Source organism: Saccostrea cucullata, unplaced genomic scaffold, assembly GCF_032062105.1.
Source record: "Saccostrea cucullata isolate Sc308-1 unplaced genomic scaffold, CSIRO_AGI_Scuc_v1 ctg3491, whole genome shotgun sequence".
Lineage (NCBI taxonomy): Eukaryota > Metazoa > Mollusca > Bivalvia > Ostreida > Ostreidae > Saccostrea > Saccostrea cuccullata.
The window spans coordinates 1-25,686 of NW_026932874.1; the positions used below are offsets into that span (position 1 = coordinate 1).

The 25,686-nt window shown below is 34.6% G+C and overlaps 1 protein-coding gene across 1 annotated transcript; it reads left to right on the forward strand.

Moving 5' to 3' along the window:
• The first annotated feature begins 18,435 nt into the window (after positions 1-18,435).
• Positions 18,436-25,394, forward strand: LOC134236370 (angiopoietin-2-like). Its single transcript, XM_062718534.1, has 5 exons — positions 18,436-18,526; positions 19,973-20,137; positions 20,732-20,782; positions 24,601-24,768; positions 25,141-25,394. Exons 1-5 carry the CDS (start codon positions 18,436-18,438, stop codon positions 25,392-25,394), a joined length of 729 nt encoding a protein of 242 aa, XP_062574518.1.
• The last annotated feature ends 292 nt before the right edge of the window (positions 25,395-25,686 follow it).

Consider the following 25,686-nt stretch of genomic DNA (forward strand, 5'->3'; position numbering starts at 1 on the left):
CTCTAAAAGGAAAAAAAAATTGACTTTATCCCACATTCAAGTACTGGTGGGAGAAAATATCCTATACAGTAGAATGTATGGGATAAATCCTATGCTTGGCAGTATGTGGGAGAAAATATCCCACTGATGAGTGTTCGTGGGATTTATCCCATGATTACAATTCCATGGGAGAAAAAATCTCAGATGGGAGAAAAAATCTCAGATGGGAGAAAAAATCTCAGATGGGAGAAAAAATCCCATCTGAGATTTTTTCTCCCATGGGATAATGGTGGGATAATTGGTGGGACTGAAAATCCCACCATTCTCCCATGGGATTTTGATATTTGGGACTTAATATTTCTCAAACTAGATAAGCTTGTTAGTTCAACATGAGATTATGTGCTACTGCTAGAAAATCCCACCAAGTAATATTAATGTTTTTTTGATATCGCAATTGGAAATGGTAGTAAAAAGTCCGGACTATGTCGTGTCCGGAGTTAAATGTCGCACTGTTTAGTATATGCTTGAACCGATACAAATGAGGATTTTTTCCTTTATTTTAATTTATTTTTTGCTGTTTTGGTAGTAATGGCAAGTTGTAAAATTGAAGAAACTTACATATGTGCTCTACCCAACCCTTCCCCTTTGTTTGGGTTAGGACAGTCACGTGGAATGCATGTGTTTGAGAGAGAGAGAGAGAGAGAGAGAGAGAGAGAGAGATTGTGACACCGTGCTAAATTGACGGATTTACTTTTAATTCATTCCAGGCTTTAAATGTCATGTTTATGTATTTATTTTTATTAATTTGAAATTCAGTATTCTGAATAATTCTGTATTGAACGTTGCATTTTACAAATCTATCCCATGTTAATGCAGCTAACGAATTTATTAACAAGTCTTATCGCTGGTAATGATTTACGTGAACCAACAATAAACGGTAACCAGTTGGATGCGGCCTTTGCCTCCAAACTGTACATTTGAAATGGATTCGAACATGAAGGGGAACTTATCGGACGGCTGCGAACTGTAAAATGTGAAACGTTACTACCTATTTAAGATTAAAGGTGTTATTAATTAATAAGAAAACGTGTTGCAGGTGCAAACTTTTTGAAATACTCTGATGGCATGGGCATAAAGAACACTGAAAGTAAAATAATGATCACAGTCAATAGTATGTGACATCATTGTATTAATCAGGCATATGGTTTCTTTTGAAATATATTTATGGGAAGGCAAGAAATATCGACTGGTATCTTATATTTTACAAATGAAGATGCTGCTGGAAAATTAAGAATGCTGGAGGATACTGACTTATTTCCCCTAAACTTGTTGCAGTTAAAAGAAAAAATAAATAGCAAAAGAAAACGAAGTTTATTTGTTTTAGATACAGGTGACGGTATACACTGTAACAGCACAATATAGGGTAATATTTGGAAACTATATATCTTCTTCCAATTTTCCATTAAATGAAGTGTAAATTAGTCACAAAGTGAATAATATACATTTATTGACTGGGTTCGGGGGCAACATGCGTTTTGTCGGACCCAAGAACCAAACTGTCTGTCCAAGGCCATTAGGCCGAAGGCAGACAGTTTGGTTCGAGGGTCCGACAAAACGCATTTTGCCTGAGAACTCTGTCAATAAATATTTTGTTAATCATTTCATTTTATTTTTTGACATACATGTATTTTGTACTGTATTCCGTGATGTAACATCAGGTCCTTAACTGTTTAACACCAACGAATGAAAATAAGATTAACTCTTTACAACTTATTGAATTGTTTAGCAACATACACCGAATCCTCGCGTCATAGATATATTACGTTACCATTTCCCCGCAAGCACTTTACAGCAAACATTAAAAATGTCTCTAAAGTTTAGCGTAAATCATATTATGACGTAATATTTTAATTAGAAAATAACTTTTCTTATTTTATGAGATTTAAGCAAGTATAAAATAGTTGGAATTTGGCAATAAATTGAAGATTAAATGAACTTTTTATGCAATAGTGCGTGAAAATGCGTGATTGCGGGGAAACGGTAAATGCGTGATTTTGCGTTAGAAATAGGAAACGGTATATGCGTTAAAATGCGTTACTGCGGGGGAGGGGGTTAAGCCCTGCGCATTCTGTGACGTAAGCATTCCAACATCTCCCCGAGCGGTCCAACATCTCACTCAGCGGTCCATCATCGATGTTTTTACGCCTGCTCAGTAAAACATTAAAAATGTTTGACTTTTTTCGTATAGATTTATATAGGAATAAATTTTTAAAGGTATAACAAGTCAAGTTGTCTGTGTTTTAAATAGGGAATCCTCATTGCTTAAAAAAATCGCCTCCTTGTAACATACATTTTCTTCAAAACTAACCTTTTCGATTTTTGTTTCAAAGAGGCATATTTTTGAAAATCACAAGAATTAAATAAAAATCATTATCCGTGCAAAATGCAACATGTGTGCATTAAAATACGATTGTGACAATAGTGTCAGAAATGGTCAAGTGGTAAGGCGGTTGTACTCATTCATTCTGTTACCTGAATGACTGGTATACATTTTTCGCCATAAAATAGAAGTATGTGTTTAATGTAATATCTCTTGAAAGAGAAAGAGAGAGAGGAAGAGATGCCAAAAGGATAATGGGTAATATCTAAAAATGCATGTATTGCAGAATTAAATTGTTAAGACAAATAAGACATATTTTTATTTATTCAGTGGCGATGTCTTACAAAATAAGGAATCAATTTAAACATTTTTTTATATTAATTTTGTTTTATTTCAGTTCGGTTAATTATTCTGATCTGAATTGAAATGACTAAGGGGACGATCATTTGATTCTAAGAGGGTGCCTGGCACATTTTTCGAGTCGGATTATTTATTTTTATGTCGGTGCAGGACAGTTTATTTATTTCCAACAAGATCGAGGACAGATTACTTATTTTCTTCTTCACTGGAAAAAAATCTAAGTATTTAATCAAATAAAAAAGAAAGATAAAAAAGGAAAACAACAGTCTAAAACCTCTAATTCGTGGAGTGGGGAAGGGGGTTAGGGGGTGTAAAAGCACTGGTCTGGGACGAATTTTTTTTCCTAAGTGGAGAACAGATTTTTTTTTCGACATTTTCGAGGATAGATTTCTTTCGAAAATCACCCCCACCTCCATCACAATCAAATGGCCGTCCCTTAAATTGAAATGTCTAAATGAACTTTCTTGAATTTTGCATCAACAGTCAGTTAGCATTTGAGTTAATTAATGATAAATTGTATTTTGTGACACGGTCATTGTATCACCACAGAACTTATGAAATATGACGACTTTTAACGAGAATGCTGAAATTCTTGTTTCACCAACTTTTTCGTCGATTGATAAATTACCTTGTTTTAGAAATTATTCATATGTAGATAATGTTAGAGATACAAAATCTGGTGCAGGTGACATTTAAGGTACATGTATATTGCTGCATAAGTAAGGGAAGTTGACGATTGAAAAGTTGGTCATTTCGTTTATCATAAAGCTTACAAGTTCTATACACAGAGATTCTATGTATAGAAAATACATTGTAAGTCCCCAAACTTGTACCCTGTGTATTAGGTCCTCAGTTTACATATATACCTTATCTTGTGTGTAAGAAGTCCCCAAACTTAGTTCCATGTGTATTAGGTCCTCAGTTTATATATATACCTTATCTTGTGTATAAGTCCCCAAACTTGTACCCTGTGTATTAGGTCCTCAGTTTACATATATACCTTATCTTGTGTGTAAGAAGTCCCCAAACTTGTACCCTGTGTATTAGGTCCTCAGTTTACATATATACCTTATCTTGTGTGTAAGTCCCCAAACTTGTACCCTGTGTATTAAGTCCTCAGTTTATATATATACCTTATCTTGTGTGTAAGTCCCCAAACTTAGTTCCCTGTGTATTAGGTCCTCAGTTTACATATATACCTTATCTTGTGTGTAAGAAGTCCCCAAACTTAGTTCCCTGTGTATTAGGTCCTCAGTTTATATATATACCTTATCTTGTGTGTAAGAAGTCCCCAAACTTGTACCCTGTGTATTAGGTCCTCAGTTTACATATAGACCTTATCTTGTGTGTAAGTCCCCAAACTTGTACCCTGTGTATTAGGTCCTCAGTTTATATATATACATTATCTTGTGTGTAAGAAGTCCCCAAACTTGTACCCTGTGTATTAGGTCCTCAGTTTATATATATACCTTATCTTGTGTGTAAGTCCCCAAACTTAGTTCCATGTGTATTAGGTCCTCAGTTTATATATATACCTTATCTTGTGTGTAAGTCCCCAAACTTAGTTCCATGTGTATTAGGTCCTCAGTTTACATATATACCTTATCTTGTGTGTAAGAAGTCCCCAAACTTGTACCCTGTGTATTAGGTCCTCAGTTTACATATATACCTTATCTTGTGTGTAAGTCCCCAAACTTGTACCCTGTGTATTAGGTCCTCAGTTTATATATATATACATTATCTTGTGTGTAAGAAGTCCCCAAACTTGTACCCTGTGTATTAGGTCCTCAGTTTACATATATACCTTATCTTGTGTGTAAGTCCCCAAACTTGTACCCTGTGTATTAGGTCCTCAGTTTATATATATACCTTATCTTGTGTGTAAGTCCCTAAACTTGTACCCTGTGTATTCATGTCGAATCATGTCGAACAAAATTGCTGCGTTTGCTCTCAAGAACATCTTTTGGTAATAGTACTATTGTGGCAAGGCCGTTACTAGGCTTAAATTTTTAGTGAGGCAAGGGATCTGGAGGCAACCAGGATAATTCTCAGGGGGGTGAAACCTGTATTTTCAGGCAATGAAAGACAATCTTGATCGATTTACAGAAAAGGAAACAAAAGTTTAAAATCTTAATTTTGTGTAAAGATCAAAACACATAATTAATTTAAGTGCACTTTCAGAAAACTCTTAAAATTTTAGTGAGGGATTTGCCTCAGTCAGTGGTACTTACGACATATGTGGCAGAGATACTGCAGAAAAGATCGATGCAGTTCATTCCTCGGGAAAATGTGCATTGTTGACTAGTACTAAAGCGATACATGAAAAGAAAAAAAAAACAAAACAAAACAAAAAAAAATCTTCACGCAAGTAGCAATCGATCGGAACGGATATTCCTAAGCCTTTTCTAATGTCTGAAATATTGGCCTATAGATCAAAGCAGATATCTTCTTCTTCCCATTCAATACAAACCATTTAAGTATTATCGCATTCTGCATTAGGGGTGAGTGTCTATATACAGTGCTCGTTAAAATTAAAAAAATAAAAGATATTAAAAGCGCAGTTGTGATTTCTACTAGAGATTGGCACTGGACAGCTGGGTCTTAAAGCTGTTCAGGGTCTTGGCATCAACTGTTCTTCCTGGTAATGAGTTCCACAGCCGGATGGCTAAGGAGGAGAAGGAGGTCTTGTACACTTCTGTTCTGGTGTGTGGTAGCAGGAATCGCAGGGTGTGGCCTCTGGTTCTCAGTGATGGATGTAGGTAGCTCTCCGCCGGGATGTCCAAAAGATGGTAGACTATCCTGTATAGCATGTTGTCTGGGACTCTTTCCCGACGGATCTGTAGTGACTGCCATTGGAGCTGCTGAAGTATGAATGTTACGCTGCTTCTTTTTTGGTAATATCCAATTGCGAATCTGTCTGTCCTACGCTGTACGTACCGCCTCGATCTTCTTGATGCCCTCCTTCTTGGCCGGGGACATATTCGATGGTAGATCGTACAAGTGTAAATATCAATGTAAATTTACATTTAATTTGCGAAGTGCAACCCCTTCCCCCTCCTTTTAAAAATCACATGTTTTCAAAGTTGTAATTAAGTAGGATGTCTTGGATTTGGTATTTAATTAGGATAAAAAAATTATGCTACATGTACCTCTCCCTGCGTAGCGAGTAGGCTAGCTTTGCAAGTGGCGGATCCAGGAATCTTGAAAGGGGGGCAACAAGTTTGGGGTCGGTGCCCAAAGCCACACACAAAAAATGATTTATTAAATCTTATGTATATCTAGACTCAAAAGCCCCCCCTCTAAATCCGCCAGTATTTGCATACAAGATAGTAGCTTTACGTAGAGGCTAAGTAGCGGCTACGATCTTGAACGCACTCTGTCAACTGTCTTATTGCATAAAATTACGACTGTTTATAACGAGCATTTGATGGACAGTGCTTCCCATTTCAGATTTTGTGTACAAGTTTTGTTGCAGGAAAGACAGTGACTTGATCAAAGTCTAAAATACATTTGAAGCAGTGGCATAGCGCCCTTTACGCAACAACACAAATGAATACACAGATTTTTTAAAAAAGAAAATTAAAATAATAATAGTAATAATAAAAAAACATGTCGAAAGTTCAATAACGGATTAACATAATTAGGTTATTTTATAAAATCTAGATTGTTTTTATCCATACGTACGAAATATAATATTTTCAGCTTCAACCTAAGATCTTTGAAACAGTGTATAATTATATCGTTTTAGAAACTTTTTTTAAAAGGAATCACTGTCTAGTTTGGAGAGTATGCCAGGGCATCAACAATAGTGGGAAACATGGGATAATTTTAGCATAACGGGCTTCGCCCCCTATGCTAAAATAAACCCATGTTTCCCACTTATTGTTGATGTCTCTGGCATACTCTCCAAACTAGACAGTGATTCCTTATATTTCCATTTCATTGTGAAATAAAATTGAAGACTTAGACATTTAAAATGTAGACTAATAGATTTAAATTACACAAGGACTTCCATGCCAATTTCCATAGTCTTCGCACACTGACGTCAAACACAAAGGCAGCCGCACGAGATTTACATGCATATTTTGCCTAATCCTTAGCGTCAGACACAGAGACAGATGCGCATGAGATTTGCATGCGTATTAGGCCTCCTTAGCTGCTGACCTATCGACCTGCCTAATTTACATTCCGGCAGAATTATCAAGAAATAATCTCCCCCAACTTTCAAACAGATATTACAGAGAAAAATGGAAATATTAGAATATCAATGACGATCGAATTTCAGATATAACTGTATCCATTCAAAGCAAAAGCAAATAATAAACGATGCTTTTTACTAATTCCCCTAATAATCACCTAAATTAACTGCGTTGTACTAGCACTATAATTTTAAACAATGAATTTTAAAATGTAGCAGCATTTTCAATGAAAAATATTCATAAGTTTAGTGAATATACCAGTGTATAGATTTTTTTTTTTTTTTGCATTTATGAAAAACCTACGAAAGCCCATTGAGGCCAGTTCAGAGAAATAAATATTTTTAATGCGTTTAAATGCAATGATTTTTGCGATTAAACGCAATAATTATTGAGTTATTAACTGTGAAATTTTCGCCTAGTTAAAGATAATTTTAAATTATTTTTACAGGCTTGTATATTTTCCTTCAATCATCTATCCCTTCATCGTCTCAAGCCACGGTCCGGAGTCCGCATATAGCTCTTTCCAGAATGGGAGAGGATCGTACATTTTGGCCGTGGTTTGAGACGATGCTATCCCTTATGCATGCCCATTATCTTGATATAAGAAACACTCAAAAAAGATCAATTCGTAACAATCCAATGTACAGTTGTCAGTCAGATGGAACAAACCTAAGAAAAAAGCTCACTTTCTCCGAGGACAAGAACAACTCACTCTGTGTTACTCGATACAAGTATTCTCTGCAGCATTAAGCGGCGATGAATTTCAATTGTATGTATATTCCTTAGAATTTAATCACATTGCTTTTATTCCATTTGTGCTACTGGTGCTTGTCTGGGTTACATGTAGTTTGTTACGTATTGCTTGAATTATTTGAGCTTAATATATTTAGAATAAGCTATATGTACTTTTGCTCTAAGTCAATGTTCTAATTTTGAAAAAAGTAGGGCTACATCTATCACTATCAGTATTGTACTCCCTTGGATTTCATTTAGGCCTATGTAATTTGCTCACATTAATGGTATGTTTTTATTATATCTACGGAAATGTGTTGTAAAATAAATAGACTAGACAAAAGAATAGCATTTCATAAACAGTAGATATTACCACAAAGTACAATGAGTAGTAAAGAAAAATATAAGTTTCTAGTACATGTATTACGTTTGGAGATAAAAAGTTCAGAATAATAATGAAAGTGAAATAAAGATTTATGAAAAACAAATTGTAACATATATGTATTCAGCCTAATGTGACAAATCGGAACGGAAATCGACAAGCTTTCTGTAAAGAAAAAAACAAGCCCGGCCGGATAGGTCAGGTCCCTATTTATATTGAACTTTTCAACGCAATTTTGCGATAATATGATAGAGTTTTCCCGCGTTTCGTAGAATAGCGGGAAAGCATTGTATGATAGAAACGTTATTGGAAATGCCTGTTTATGGTAGGCGTGGCCAAAGGAAGACCAATGAGAAGGCGTTATTTTGTGAGGTGTTGGATCATTCCAAGCCAGTGCTCCGCAGAACACACACGTGTTTTTTATATTTATATTCAAATGAATACGTTCCTATAAATAATATTACAACAATATTGTCATATTATTTGATTTTGCTTTATTATACATGTACATATATGGTGTTTCTGCATACCATGTACTGCTCCGAATGCATGTTCGGCATTCTCCCTTGAGGCATTATTTATACATAGCGACGTGCACATGTTTTCCATAGTTACTCGTCTATGTTTTTTTTCTGGGCGGTTTTTAATGTCTTTAATAGGGGTACAATGCATAGCATGTAACTTATAGTTACATAATGTAACCATTGCAGTTCTTCATTGATCACATACACATTAGTGTATGACTGTTTGTTATGGATTGTTAGTTATAGAGATATATGCCGTATTAGTGTTTTATTTTAAAAGAAATAAATGTATAGGTGGTGTCTCATCAAGTCGTAACGGTAAAAGTTATATACTTTCTGCAAATAAGACTATTCCACTCCATCACTTTTAAAAGTTATGAAATATTATTAGGTAAAAATTATTTTCTCTCCGAGACGGATAATAAACCGCCTCTTATTGAAATATTCATGATCACGTGGTTTCGCATGCTCACAGCAAACAATGGTCCAATCTCGTGAATGAACCGAAAAGCATAATGGTCTACTACGTTTTTACTACAAACACGTGAGTTAGGGATTGTCAATACGTGAGCACACCTCAGAGTTGGTTGCTTTTTGTACCGAGGAATAATCACGTGCAATTGTCTTTTCACTAGCAGTACAGCACGGTGAAACTCGAAACAAACGGACCTGTACAATGGAGTGGGGAAAACTTTAATCTTTATCATTGTTAATCATTTGTAGGCAAATATGAGCATGGGATTAGTAGATAATAAATGTACATAATGTATTAAGCATGTAAATGCTTGGGAAAATGCATCAAGTCTTTCCGAGAGCGATTTTAAAAAACTAGCCTTTTCGAAAAACACATGTAGAATTTTATGTAGTAACCCATAAATGCATTAAATGCAATTCATTGAGCTGATTGGTATATTTGTCAGTCATATTGGTTCCTCACTGATCAGACGTCACAAAAATATTTTCCTCGACCTGATTATTCTCGCGATGCTTTTCCCGCGCACACGCGCAGATCCAGGATAAACGGTCAGTCCTTTATAAATATGCATGAGAATATCGTGTTCTTTTCCGGACCAGTACTTTGTTAATACCGAATAATATTTCGTCGAATTTTCAAGAATGCTTCAATTTTTGATAGCTTATCATAATTCAGAAATTTTTGTTCGGTTTCAGCTGTGCAAAAATACTGCTTAACATGGCACACATATCTTTAAGCTTACAGCTTAAGTGTTGTATTATTTGTCTATTTTGAGGCAAAGTCTGTCAAATAATGTGTGAAGAATATACTTATATAAAGCTGCTACAATAAGGAAAACATATTTGAAAAATAAACCAACTTTACACATATTATGTAATTTTGAATGTTTGATATGAGGAATATCATTTAAAATTGATCACATTAAAGCAAACACGTTCTTTCATGTAATACTAGCCTAAGTACTTTGCATTTCTGATTATTATTTTCACACTGCATGTGAAAAAAATATCACTTATATTCAATGGACGAAATATATTGCAAGAATTTCACTGTTGACAATGATGTATGTATTGTCTTAATTCATGAAAACAAGAAATGCTTTGTTAAAAGAGGATTTAGTGGAGTTGTAAGTTTTGTCAAAACTCAGCATTTTTTTGTTAATATTTAGTAGAACTACGATTGTATAAAGATAAAAAAAAATATTTCGAGTTAATTTTCTGATGTAAAAACCTGGAAATCCATGTGCTTACAGGGCTTCGCTATAAATGGTTTATCGAGTCACTGAGATTTTTTTTTATATACATATAATAAAATAATTCCATGGTCATACATGTATAGTCAGGGAGATTTTGCTATAAGTTATAAAACTGATTCCTGGACTAAATCCGTTATTTTGCGTAAACGGGGGAGAAGGGATGTTGGCAGGTATAACAAAATAGTGGTGCTGTGGAGCCGTAATAAAATGTAAAGGGTAAATTTAAGAAGCCGTTTTCCTTATGTATATATAGTGAAGCAAAAAAATGTCTTTTGAACACATCCACCTCATTCCTTAAAAAAAACGTAAACCCCACCAACAGCGCATAGAAATAGATTATTTATACACGTTTGGGAAATGATATAACATGTTTTTTTTCTTTTTTATTTTCATTTGTTATTGCTTATTAAGGAATTTCTGGATTGGAAATTTTTGGACTAAGGATAACCCTTTCCCACATTGAGAAATCCCTGAATCCGCGCCGGAATAAATAAATAAATAAACATGTCCAACCATCTTCCAAACATAAATTTATAAATATGTCCCCATTTCTGTTCCTTGTGTATGAGGGACTGAGTAAAGGTCCCCAATTCTGTAAGCTTATGAGAAGTTGGGTCCCCTACCTTTACACAGAGGTCCCCATATTGGCACTTCCGGGTCCCCATTTTCTAAATTTATGAATATATCATTCTAGCTCAAAGACTCAGTTTATTTACTTATTCCAGGATACTTACGGGGTAAAATAAGTTAAACAATACCAATTCTGCCACGAAATCGCTTAGTCCCCATTTTAAGATTTTTTGGCAGGGTCCCCAGATCGAAGTCCAAACACGTATGTGTGTGTGTGTGTGTGTGTTAGTTTATCCTTGTATAAAACAAGAGTAACATAATTTATATACGGATCGATGTTGAGGACTGTCTTGTTCTATACATGTAGCTATGCTTTTTGCACTGCTTTGCAGTGCCTTTGTATTTTTTATATAAATTTTCATGGAATCTATTTAGGGAAAGTGACGTGCACACACGCATTACCTATTCTCCTTCAACTGAAACACTTCGTACATCTTTTATTAATATACTCACCGTCAATGGAAACGCAACACCCTAATTTTAGGATGAAAATTATATACAGGTTATAACTATGTACCAAAAACGTTAGGACATCTTTTACTTTGCCAAATCAGTAATTTAACGGTTGAATGAATTTCTTTCCACTACCGGAAGTTGCTTTTTAGCCCTCTTAACAGAATTCAAAATTTTCCATTTTTAATAAAATTTTAACAATATTTTGGGTTTCCAAGGTTTTGAAACTGTTAGTCATAACTATTGTGCTAAAAGGCCGGGAAAAAATCCTTCTTTCTTTACCGAATGTGCTGCCTATATTTCCTCAAAATGACTGATAGCAAGAAGGGGGGATGTTTTATGAGTTATGTGTTACCTTCAAAAGTTTAATGATAACATCAAAAATGAATATATTTAGGTAAAAAGTAAATTTACAAAAAATAATGCTCCATTTAAACATTAAATGTTATTTTTAGACCTTAGAAAGAAACAAATATCCGTTAAATCTTGAAACATCCCCCCTTCCGACCATTTAATGAAAACGTACTAGTCCGCCATATACAACAAATGCAGCCCGATTTCTACCATGCATTAAGTTTATTAATGTCTTAATCTAAGCGAAATTAATATTCTTGGGCATTTTTAAATACATGTTTTTCAGATATTGCGGTCGAATTTTCTCTAACCTGGCGTAGTGTAGCAACTTTTTGACTTCCGGTCAAGAAACTGCCATTTTATGCTATTGAAACACATGAACCTGATGGGTCGATATATAGTGTATATTTGCATCTGCAGCTCTTTTTTTTCTTTATTTTGAGAATTTCTAGCATTAGCAATGAAAATCAGTCATTTTGAGGAAATAAAGGCATCACATCTGGTAAAGAAAGAAGGATTTTTCCCCAGCCTTTTAGAACTATACTTATGATTAACAGTTTCAAAACCTTGGAAACCCAAAATATTGTTAAAATTTTATTAAAAATGGAAAATTTTGAATTCTGTTAAGAGGGCTAAAAAGCAACTTCCGGTAATAGAAAGAAATTCATTCAACCGTTAAATTACTGATTTGGCAAAGTAAAAGATGTCCTAACTTTTTTGGTACATAGTTATAACCTTTGTATAATTTTCATCCTAAAATTAGGGTGTTGCATTTCCATTGACGGTGAGTATATTTTAAGTTGTAAATATTGATTCATAGCAACGTGTAACGAATTGAGTGTTTATTTTTCTCACATAACATTGTTAATGGTGATACCCAGGAGTCATCCAGAAATTTTAATTTGTAAATTCCTCATTCATCTTGTTTTATCTAATTATACCCGCACTTTCTAAAGAAAGTTCGGGTATATTGTTGTTACTCATGTCCGTCTGTCCGTCCGTCCGTCCGTCTGTCACACTTTTCTTCCCTGAACTCCTCCTACATTTTACACAGTAGCTTAATCATCTTTTGGGAGATGGTTGGTGGTGTCATGTAGATGTGCAGTAAGGTTTCGGAATTTTGATTTTGCCCCGGGGGGTGAAATGGGGGTCGAAAAATGACGTTTTTTGTGCAAAAAGTCCCGTCTTCCCTGACTTCCTTCTACATTTTACTCAGCAGCCTAATCACCTTTTGGGGGATGATTGGTGGTGTCATGTAGATGTGCAGTAAGGTTTCGGAATTTTGATTTTGCCCCGGGGGGTCAAATGGGGGTCGAAAAATGACGTTTTTTGTGCAAAAAGCCCCATCTTCCCTGAACTCCTCTTACATTTTACTCAGCAGCCTTCTCATCTTTTGGGGGATGATTTGTGGTGTTACGTAGATGTGCAGTAAGGTTTCGGAATTTTTATTTTGCCCCGGGGGTCAAATGGGGGTCGAAAAATGATGTTTTTTATGCAAAGAGCCCCGTCTTCCCTGAACTCCTTCTACATTTTACACAGTAGCCTAATCATCTTTTGGGAGATGGTTGGTGGGGTCATGTAGATGTGCAGTAAGGTTTTGGAATTTTAATTTTGCCCTGGGGGGTCAAATGGGGGTCGAAAAATGACGTTTTTTATGCCAAAAGCCCCGTCTTCTCTGAACTTCTCTTACATTTTACTCAGCAGCCTTATCATTTTTGGGGGGATGATTGGTGTTGTCACGTAGATGTGCAGTAAGGTTTCGGAATTTTGATTTTGCCCCAAGGGGTCAAATGGAGGTCGAAAAATAACGTTTTTTATGCAAAAAGCCCCGTCTTCCCTGAACTCCTTCTACATTTTACACAGTAGCCTAATCATCTTTTGGGAGATGGTTGGTGGTGTCAGGTAGATGTGCAGTAAGGTTTCTGAATTAGATTTTGCACCGGGGGGTCAAATTGGGGTCGAAAAATAACGTTTTTTTATACAAAAAGCCCCGTTTTCCCTGAACTCCTCTTACAATTTACTCAGCAGCCTATTCATCTTTTGGGAGATGGTTGGTGGGGTCATGTAGATGTGCAGTAAGGTTTCGGAATTTTGATTTTGCCCCAGGGTGTCAAATGGGGGTCAAAAAATGACGTTATTTTATGCAAAAAGCCCCGTCTTCCCTGAACGTCTCCTACATTTTACACAGTAGCCTAATCATCTGTTGGGAGATGGTTGGTGGTGTCAGGTAGATGTGCAGTAAGGTTTTGGAATTAAGATTTTGCCCTGGGGGGTCAAATGTGGGTCAAAAAATGACGTTTTTTGTGCAAAAAGCCCTGTCTTCCCTGAAGTCTTCCTTAATGTTACTCAGAAGCCTTCTCATCTTTTAGGAGAGTTAAATATTTTGAAAATTATGTAAAACATCAACGTCAAGGGGTAAAAAAGCATCACATGCTGGGAAACACCTTGAATTCTTATGAGTAATTAATGTACATATCAAATGTGAGAGTCATATCTCATCTCAATCAAAAGTTATAAGCAAATGCAACAATTTTGAAAAGTAGAGGCTTGACCGCATCAAGGTCAAGGTCACAGAGTAAAAGTCATGATTTATTTGGAAAGGTCTTATCACAGGTAATAATATACATGCATTATGATATGAATGCCCTTACTTTTCTCTTTCAAAATGATGAATTTATAACAATTTAATTTTTTTGCAAGTAGGTCAAACTTCTAGGTCACAGGTAAAAAAAAACCCATGCCATTCTCACAGGTAAATACTAATACATAAGTTTAATATTCAGTAGATATGACCGTGATGATCAAGGTTAAATTTATTGAGACAGATGGACAGTCTGACATACAAATGTACATATTTCTATATGAATTGGGTAAAATTGGCCCAGTGGTTCTAGAGACGTTAAAAATGTAAAAAGTTTTCAGACAAACAGATGGACGACACGTCACAACAGACGTTATATTGCTAAGGAAACCAGAAAAGCTCAAATGAGTGTTTTGAAAGGGTTAGAATATGGTTGCAGTATTTGAAAAGCTGTTTTTTTTCATGCAGAGATATGCATGACCAACATATTCATGTTTTATATTTTCTTTAGTAATTTGTTTGTTTGTTGTGAATACATCTCTCTTGGGAATTTTTCCCTCATATGGAGACACCACCAAATAATGCTGAAGACAAGATGTGTTTGTGAAACACTGATGTCCCTGTATGGAAGCCTATGGTGAAGGTTGAAGCTTCTCAAATATATGTCAAACTCAAAGGTCAAGGTCAAAGGGTTCAAATTGTTAGTATCAGAAGGAATGCACATGTGAAATAAAGAAATCCCTAGTAATTCCTGTTCAAAAGTTAATTGCCAAGGTTAATTTTTTTTAAGTGGTTCAAACTCTAGGGTCAAGGTCAAACATATTTATACCTGTTGACAGTTCACAATGAATACACATGTTAAGCATGAAAGCCCTAGCACCTACTGATCAAAATTTAGGCCAAGTTTAAAGTTTGGTATTTTTCTTGTAAAAATTTGTATCCTAGGTCAAGCGATTTCAGGTAAAAATTAATGGTACCCAAATAAAAGGTCTTAATTGTCACAAGAAATGAACCTATAAAATGTGGAAGCCATTTGTATAGCCCATCCCACTTAAAACTTATGGGCAAGGTTATAATTTCTGCAGACAAATAGACAGACATAATATAAACACAAGAAACAAAATATGTATAACTAGTCAAATGGAAAAAAAATATACTATTTAATTGGAATCACAAAATAGATTGTTATTTCAGGGACAGGGAGTGGGTAGGGAAATTGGAATCCCCCCATCCCCCCTGGAATTAGCTTTGTTATTTAAACAAGACTATATACTGAAGCAAATAAAAAATGACTTTGGACATCCTCCCCCTAACTGAGAAAACATTGACCACACTATCATTGTTTTTATTTTATTTGTTTTCAGTTTTTTTTCTCCTGCTTGTCAGGAAATTCTGGGCTGGAAATGTTTTGACTGAGATGTGAACCCCCCTCCCTACTCCCGAAAAAAATTCTGGATCCGCACCAGTATTGGCAGTAACTGAATGTCACATCGACAATGGCAGATAACTTCACAATATGAAATTCGTCTAGTGTAGCATGCGATAATCTTTGACCCTTTTTGAACTTTAACCTAATCGTTTGGGTTTATTTTACCCCCCACTATACTTAAACTTGTACTTACCGACTGCCATATGTCTTGTCAACTTCACGAAATATAAATCCAATTATAACACAAAATGAATTAATCCAATGCACACCAGACTGCAGCCATGTGCTAATTCCATTCGACAAACCTTCGTCGATTCCGTCACCTTATCAGATGAAGTGGGAATCGGCCGAGGTGTGCCAAATGGTGTTTAATCTAAAAATATGATAATGGGTGACGCAACGTGATGTGATGTAGAAATTTACATGTTAACATGTATAGTACAAGAACAAATTTTAAATTAATTCATAACAAACGATGTTTTAACAAAACTTTTCCATCTAGCCTATTCCAAACAGTATGTGCTGTGTGATTGTGGTGTCGAGGGGGGATTAATAAATTTAAAAAGGTCCTATTATGAGCAAAACATTTATCAAAATCTAATTTACATCATTAATAGAATTCAAACTGGTATATAATGAATTAAGCATGTAAAATAAATATAAGAGGTTCTGAGTTATAGGTCACAGGGTCTGAGAATTTCATACTCAGTTTGATGAATACATGTAAATCATTGGTGTCGGAAGCAAATTCAAAGTGGGGGGGCTAGGTGTAAAAAATTTTTTTATACCTTCTCAAAAACCTGACAAGCAAAAAAAAAAAAAAAAAAAAAAAAACCGAAAATATCAATTTCCCAAACACGAAAATCCTATTTCGGGGGGGGGGGGGGGGATGTGAATTCGAACTTCAGTACCAAAAAATTTTTTTCTATACACTACCTTTTTCCCATTTTTTACCATACTTAAGACCTATACTGCCATGTGTCTGTGGAAAGTGGGGCGGGGTGGGGGTGGGGGCTAAACCTATGAATCAATGTTCAATATCTATACTAAGTATATGTTTGGAAACCCCCCCTAGCCCCCCCCCCCCCCCCCCCCCCCCGGTTCCGACGCCTATGTAAATTATAGAATTATTTTGACTTTTTCCTTGGAAAGCCGCCCTATATTTAGGGGCGTGTATTTAGAGGCAAACACCTTAGTGCGGGTATTACTGACTCATGACAGCATCTAGTTTTATGTTGCAGCGGAAATCTCAAAGACAGTTTTTCTTCATTTCAACATGGATACAGATTACTTAATAGAGTAATTGAATCTTACACAAAATACAGTATTTTAGACTGTATTGGAGAATGTCTAAGGACTTCAAGGTGTAGATCGGTGAATTATTTTAAAGGAGCACATTTTTGTGAAATTAACTTTCAAATTCACACTACTGAGCCAGAAATGTACAGACAAAGCCCGGGCTGGATATACACAGCGATAGAGAGATGGAATAAGGTAAATCTATATTCCTTAACGTTAAAGTTTGACGACTTCAGAATTTTCTTATTAAAGGTACAAGCAAATAAATGCTAATCGAGATAATGTTTTTGTTATTAACATGTATATGTTTCCTTATTGTTGACCGTCCCTTATTATTATGATTTGTTTTTCTTCTTAAATACACCTATTTCCCTATTTTAATATGTTTTTATTTGTGTGTGTGGGGGGGGGGGCTTAAATGTATTTCAAATTTATTTTAAAATTTTAATATTATAATTAATTTTTCTCTTTGTTGAAATAATTCAGTTCAATTGTAATGAATTTCTAGGATCTCGTACGTTCTTGCTCGTCATCGTCCGGCGCACTCAACGAAAAATGCATCCTTCAACCTTTTGGTGAATTCCGGTGCGTTTTCTCAGGTAAAATCTCGATTATGAATCTTACTTTTTTATCTTGATCGCACTGGAATGACATAGTCAAGGCCATAATACATGTACATCCTCTAGATTTGCTCATAAACAATCTCGACACTAATTGGAAATTATATTATGTTATTAATTTTTCCAATCATTTCAACAGCTTTTTCTCCAATAAACTGAACGCAAAACTAACCAATTTAACACTTTTATCAACGATATACCTATTTAAGAATATTAAATTGACAGAAAATGCCTGTTTAAAGCTGTAATCTTTGTTTATCATTAGAAAAATGTCAAGAAATTGGCCAATTTTTTTTATTAGATTGCAAAAAACATCAACTCTCATGAAGTAACAGTCAGTGAGTGAAAAAAGACAAAAACATTGAAAATGTCTCCAATATCAACTTTCGTACAGTAAAGATAAATCAAGATAATGGTAACCTTTTATCGAATACAAACTTAAATGGTTATTTCTTCTTTTCGTTCAAAATCAGCCCCATTAGGGGGTTACCATGGGTATGTATACATGTATAACTTCCAAGCTAGTGTGATAAATAATTCATTTTTAAATTCGTTCAAAGTGAAACAAATCGAAGTAACCGTGCTTTAAAGTGAGCATAAATCTTTAATAAAAGGCATCAGTTTTAACAGTTTGAAGTATTTTCTTTAAAATGCTGACTTCTTTTTCGTCGATTAGATGATGAATAATGAACCTTTCGAAATAAACAACATGAAAGGGTATTATCAAGCCGTAAGCACATTCTTTGTGGAAATCGTTTTTTTTTTAATTTTATCATTAAGAGCATGGAAGAAAATACCTTGCACAAGAGGAACATGGCCAATGACGATCACCTGAGTAACTTAAGCTCTCCTTTCTTTACCAAATCTTCCCATTGTAATACCAGATATGTATGATAATTGGCTTGTAGGATATTTAGCGGAAATGGATTTTCAAAGAAGTTCGCGAAAACTAGATTAAGCGCTATCTGAATGTGCTAGCAATAACATTTTATATACAAGGCATTTTACGGTAAACTTGCTTTAGCGGACTTTTCTTTCCACCAAAATCGCTAAATAGAATACATCCCTTAAGGATGACGTTTACTCAGGTTTCAGAAATCAGAAAGGAAATTTTATGAAGTATAATATGTTAAATCAAAAATTGTTCTAAATGGATAAAATAACCAAATTTATCTCAATATCGATTTAAAAATTCAATATTTTATTATTTGAAGAAAATATACAGGAAAAAAGTCAATGTATGGTAATGCAGAGGAAATTTGGACTAAATTTTATTTTTTTCATTTTTGTCAAAAAATTTTTTTCTTGCAATATTAATCACGAAGTAAAGGTTGCATGTCTTTTTAGACATCATTTTGCAAATATTGTATGTGTTAAAGCTCAGAAATCATTTCAAATAATTAAATGCTATGAAATAAAGAAATTTAAAAATATGTACAAAAACCATTCCAGACAACATATCCCAATAATTTGATCATTGACCCCATATAATATTAATACCATGAAAATTAGGGCAACAAAAGTAACCTGAAGCTATAAATAATTTAGAGTTCTTATCAGTCAGATTTTTGTAATATTTGATCAAAAATGGGAAAAAAATATAAATATAAAAGAGGAAATTCAGACTGTAATAATTTTTCACGTTTATGGCCCAACCTCTAATCATTTCTTTATATGAAACAAGACTGTTCTATTGCTGATATTTCGTTATTTAAAGAGTTTTATGCTTGTAATATTTTGTGAGTGAAGGAAAAATTGGTCATAGTGTGAAAAATTGAGGTATTTCCCGAGAAATACTCAGGGGCCACTAGCATGAAAAGTAGGTCATTGACCTAGTTATTCGAAAATGAAAATTAACACAAGAATCACAGGTGTACAATGTGCAATAGGTGGTTTTTTCGTTCTTATCAGTAGTATTTTTAGTCGCCTGAGTAAAGGTATACCTTAATGTAATACGTTTACAGTACCTACCACACCCTGGGGGGTCAAAATTAGAATTTAGAAAATACTATTTTCATGGGGTCAAATTTTCGTGGTTTGAAGAGAAATTCTTGGTTCGCGGGGATTTAATTTCGTGGATGTAGAATTGTTTAGTAGTTATGTATGTCACATTTTACATTTCTTGGTGGACATGAATTTGTGGTTCTCTTCACATCTCCAAAACAACGAAATTAAACCCCACGAAAATTTGTGATTCAACAGTACTCTTTCACAGAATGATTCCACACACATTTCAGTCACACAAAAATGTTTAAAAGAATTATACAATATGTTATTATCACACCTTCAGGTCTAGTTTGTCATTTTATTCTCTTTACAGACTGTGGGATTCTGAACGTCCAGAATACGTCGTGGAATGTCCAGGATTGGGATGGAATAGGAATCTATCAACAATTCCACATTAAATGCTCTGAATCCCAGCTTCAGCGAGGTTCCGGAAGGTTTTTGTGTCTTGAGAATGGGACGTGGAAATCGGACCTTATTTGTATAGGTTTTAAGTATACATGTATCATATTATTATTATTAATATTTATCATTGGGTTCACGATCAGGCTCTTGCTGCACTTAATTAATGTTCCAAACGAGGTTATTTTAAAAAGTATTAATTTACTGTTATGAGTAAAGTCTCTCATTTTTATCTAAATTTCCTTAATGTACTTGATTTTTGTCTGACGTTTTGATGCATCACTTGCTGCACACACTATTTCTTTCGTTAAGGTATATCAACTATACATTCACCTTTTAGTGACTTTTTGATAAAATGAATGACTCATAGTGGAAGAGAATTCCATTGAGCTTCATTTAAAACATTTAAAACATAAATTCGCCAGGCAATTAGATTTATGCAAAAACATAAAATATGAAAACATTAAAATTTCTTATGTACATGTGTGTATCATTTTGGCTCCTTGTATATATTATGTTTTTTCATATAAATTTATTAACCGTAGGTGAAAAATGGTCTGCATATAACTGTCAAAAAATAAGTTTAAGTAATGCCACAAAATAAAACATATCGTTCCAGAAATTTAAAGAAACGTTTGTATCATATTACCGAAATGACTTTGTTCTGTTTCAGATCTACCTAGAGATTGTAAAAACCTCCATGAGTATGGTGAGAATAATTCAGGTGTGTACCAGATTTTCCCTTATGGATACCGAGCCCGACCTGCCAGAGTTTTCTGCGATATGTACACAATGGGAGGCGGGTGGACGGTATTTTTCTTTTGTGACATGCATTTATTTTTTTTCTGTTTCATTCAGGAGGTTATTAAATGAAAAATATACAATCTGCAAATCCTTTTCAAAAAGTATTGAATAATGTACGAGGGCCGTTCAAAAATTACGCGGATTTTTTGCACAGAAAAAATATTTGTCGACATAATCGGGCAAAATGTCACATATAATATAAAAGAATCTTTACTTATATGGTCTTCAAAATTTCATCTCAAAATGTTGTAAATTGGTATCAATTTTGAGTGATTTTTCAGGACATATCATTAAGTCACGGAGCAGCAAAATCTTCGACGTCACAGGCGATAAATATGTGATTTATCTCTCATTTCTCAACATTTTCCCAAGAGTAACTGTACGGTTTGAGTTACATTATCTACTCAACATCCAAACATCATTTCTTGTTAAGCTTAATATCTATTAAACAAGTAAAGAATATTCATTCTTTTTTTTAAACCAAAAACTTCAGGTATTTATGAGATATATCATGTGATATTAGTGACTCTCAATCACGTTCTTTACAGTCCAGATAAGGTTTTTGTCGAAAATCGTCTTCCCGTCCTCCGTTATAGCCTTTTTACAGAGGTCTTACATTCTAAAATTTCAATTTGCTATTTGTGGACGAATGCCACAATGCCCTAGTTTACTACTTGTTTTATTATGCATATTTTGGACTATGTTGGCAATATTCTGAGCATTACACATAATTTAACAAAATGTGGTGCGCCGTCAATTCAGGAGACGTCATTTTCACAGTCGTTTTCACGGGAATCGCATCAGAGAAAAACCACTATATTTCTGTGAATACTTCAAATATCACGTCAGAAATCTAAATACATAATAGGAGAACAATTTAAAGAAACATTTGAGAAAATTGTCGAAAAATATCGCGAGTTATAGAAAATAAATGAGTTAAATTTTGGATTCCGCATGGTTTTGCCCTAAAATTTTTGTCGTGCTCCGTACTTCTCCATCAGCGATATCAACATTCCGATAATTTTAATAGAATTTTTTTAAAATACTGAAATTTTGCCCAAAATTTATTGGAATCTTTAAGAAATATATTTCTGTGAAATATTATAACTATATGACGTCTCTAAGAGCAAATAATAGCACAGTCCGCGTAATTTTTGAACGGTCCTCGTATTATATTTGGAAGGCAATCTAAACACGTGTAGCTGGATCTGTGAGCTTTGATAGAACATGGGACGAATATAGAAAGGGATTCGGTGACGCGGGACAGGACTTCTGGATCGGTAATAATTAACACATTTTTGATCTAATTCCTTCTTATGATCATTGAAAAATCAAGTCCGCTATTTTTTAATTGTATACTATACGCAGTTTTAATTCGAATGCATACATGTTATTGGGTTCAAGGGGCGAGGGGAAAATAAGATAAGATTTCAAAACGAAGTCGATCGTCTATGATTGAATCAATTCACCTTTTTGTCTGACACTTCAAGTTTAAAAAATATAATATGTAATATTATGCTTTAAAGATGAAATACCGACATCATTAATCAGTACATGTACAACTAAGCCCCTCCAAACAAATCATTTATATTCATCTAAGGGGGCCGACTGTTTTTTTCATTGCGCAATATTTTGCGCGTTATAGTAAAATGAAGCGTATTTACTGTTTTAAAGCAACTTTTTTCACAAAATTAGGAAATTACAGGTTTAAAAGTATAATTACAATTTTATGTACAGTGTAACTGATTTTTTCTTTTACCGATTTTGCATTTGATAGGAAGGTTGACGTCTTTATAATGTGTTTTTGACGTTATGATAAACTGAAGCTCTTAAAGAAAGGGGCAATAAAAATGTTTTTAAATAAAAAGTAATAAACATACGCTCTTGAAATTTAAAACATAGGTATTGGAGAATCTCTCTATTATTCTTATCATTTTTAGGTCAGGTGACCAATTGCTATCTGTTTTCGTCCGTCGTCGTGCGTTTTGCGTTAACGTTTGAACATTTTCAGCTTCTTCTCTGCAACCACTGAACCAATTTCAACCAAATTTGGCACAAAGCATCTATGGGTGAAGGGAAACAAAAATTGTGAATTTCATGATCCCTGCCCCTCTGGGGCCTGAGGGGTGGGGCCAAAACCACTAAAATTAATGCAGTCTTTAAAAATCTTCTTTACTCCTGAACATCAAGCAGTTAAACTGTTGGCATGATTGTAATCAGAATTGAGTCCTCTATAAAAATTGTGAAATTCATGGCCCTAGGGTCAGGGGTTTTAGTGCTAGGGCGGGGCTAAATAAGTATATAGTGAAAATGCATTATTCTTTGAAAATCTTCTCTGCTCCTGGGTATTAAATAAACTAACTAGGTACATAGTTATGATGAGCAAGAGTGCCTCTACCAAAATTGTGAATTTTATGACCCCAGGGTCAGGGATTCTGGTGTTAGGGCGGGGCTCTATTGATTATATAGTGAAAATACATGAATTCTTCGAAAATCTTCTTCTCTGCTTCTGGGTATTAAATAAACTAACTAAGTGCATAGTCATCATGGGTTAGAGTGCCTCTACCAAAATTGTGAATTTTATTACCCCCAGGGTCAGGGGTTCTGGTGTTAGGGCGAGGCTCTATTGATTTTATAGTGAAAATACATGAATTCTTTGAAAATCTTCTTCTCTGCTCCTGGGTATTAAATAAACTAACCAAGTGCATAGTAATGATGACCAAGAGTGCCTCTACCAGAATTGTGAATTTTATGGCCCCAGGGTCAGGGGTTCCGGTTTTAGGGTGGGGCTCTATTGATTATATGGTGAAAATACATTAATTCTTTGAAAATTTCTTCTCTGCTCCTAGGTATTAAGCAGATGAACTAGCTATTTAGTTATGATGAGCAAGGACCCTAATATTCCATAATTTTGAATTTTAAGGCCCCAGGGTCAGGGGTACCATGGAGGGGGGGGCTGTACTTATATACAATGTACTGAAAATGAATGAGTTGTTTGAAATCTGCTCCTTGGTATTAATCTGACAAATATTTTTGAAAAACAAGGATGCCTTTTCAAAAATTGTGCAATTTGTGGATCTAGGCCTACTGGTCAGGGGTTCATTATGGTAGGGGCAGTACTGATTATTGCTGAATATTACTAATTAGTTGAAATGCATTTTTGTTCCCATACCCTACCTATGGGTATTAAGTAACAAAACTAAGCAACTGCTAAGTGTATAGTTATGATGATCAATCGTGCTTCCTTCAAAATTGTGAATGCCATAGCATCTGGCTTAAAACATGAATCAATAACTGGAAAGTTGTTGCAAAATGCTCAGGTGACCTATAAGGCCCAGGGGCCTCTTGTTTCATATAATACCTTTGTTCCCATCATATCTTGTAGTACCTATAAAAACAGCTAAATTCGTAAATTTTTAGATGCTCCTTCTGGTAACAAGACAGTAGAATTTTGTGTCTATTGTAGTATTTTTAAAATTTGCTTTAAAGTGCTGAAAATGGGCATTTTCCTATATAATTCTAAAGTTATTGTACCTATGTTTTGAGACGGTCCCTTAAAAATACATGGACGGTAGATTTCGCCCAAACCTTGCATGAAAACTTAAGTTAATATAAGTTATATATGGTATAAAAATGAAGAGTTTCGCTTTTGTAGTTTTCACACAATAAAACCCCAGTCGGCCCCTTTAAATTGGAAATGAAGTACATTGATTAAAGTTGAAATGTTCTGTTACATAGGAAAAGACGTAATCCACCAGTTAACAAAGGGAAAGATCTCTAATCTCTACATTTCCATTACTCTGGTTGACGGTAGAAAACTATACGAGTTGTACGAACAGTTCTCGGTTTCAAATGAAGCAGATAACTATCAACTCTTTCTTGCGGGGACAGCCTCCGGAACCCTAGGTACTTGAATAGAAAGTCTTCACATTATGAATCAAAGAGAGAATTGGTTGTAAAATTAGACTAATAAAAATGCTTAATTATCTTCATATTATAAAGCAAGAGGGTAGAGAGGTAGTATAGAATTTAACTTCGCTTATACTTAGAGGAAACATGAAACATGACACATGGTCATATTATTATGGCGGAAAGAACTTTAAAAAAAAAATCCAGAAGATATCAATATATTTATAAGCAGTATAAGAGGAATGAAAAAAATCCTGTCCTGGAATAAAAAGGAAAGGTTGAGTCGGGACAATTTTAGTTATTTTTTTGGAAGAGGGCAACAATTATAAAAAAGATGGCCTGAAGTAGTATTGTAATATAATTTTCTAGGTGACAGTATGATGCACACAGACACTTCTTCCGGGGATCTGTCTGGAATGAAATTCACGACATCTGACAGAGATAACGATATGTCGACCAGGAACTGTGCTACTTATTTTAAAGGAGGCTGGTGGTTCAACAACTGTTACCGCGCCTTTCTTAATGGTGCCTGGACCCCGGATAGTTGGATAAATCCTTGGTATCCCATGGTTAGATCAGGGGAATCTATTAAGGAGACTGTAATGATGATCAAAAGTTTATAGGATCACACTGATCAAATACTCACATTTGTTGTGATTCTACTTCCATCATTACATGTAACATGAACTTAAGTTGAAAACCATTTTGTAGTACATGTATACACACGTTGTTGTATACGCTTCGCTTTGATCATAACAATTCATTGCAGCTATGGACATAATAAAAATATACATTAGAGGGCTGCAAAAATTTTAACATTGAATATTTCATGTGAATTGTATGTGCAAGAGGTTTTTGAACCTAAAATGTGATTTATTGTTGTGTAATTTACACAGAGTTTAAAGTTTGAAACTT

Coding starts and splice junctions, on each gene's coding strand:
- LOC134236370 (XM_062718534.1), top strand. CDS start 18,436: ATGGAAGAAAATACCTTGCACAAGAGGAACATGGCCAATGACGATCAC. Junction 18,527..19,972: donor CTTTACCAAATCTTCCCATT/GTAATACCAGAT, acceptor TTCTCTTTACAG/ACTGTGGGATTCTGAACGTC. Junction 20,138..20,731: donor GTGGAAATCGGACCTTATTT/GTATAGGTTTTA, acceptor GTTCTGTTTCAG/ATCTACCTAGAGATTGTAAA.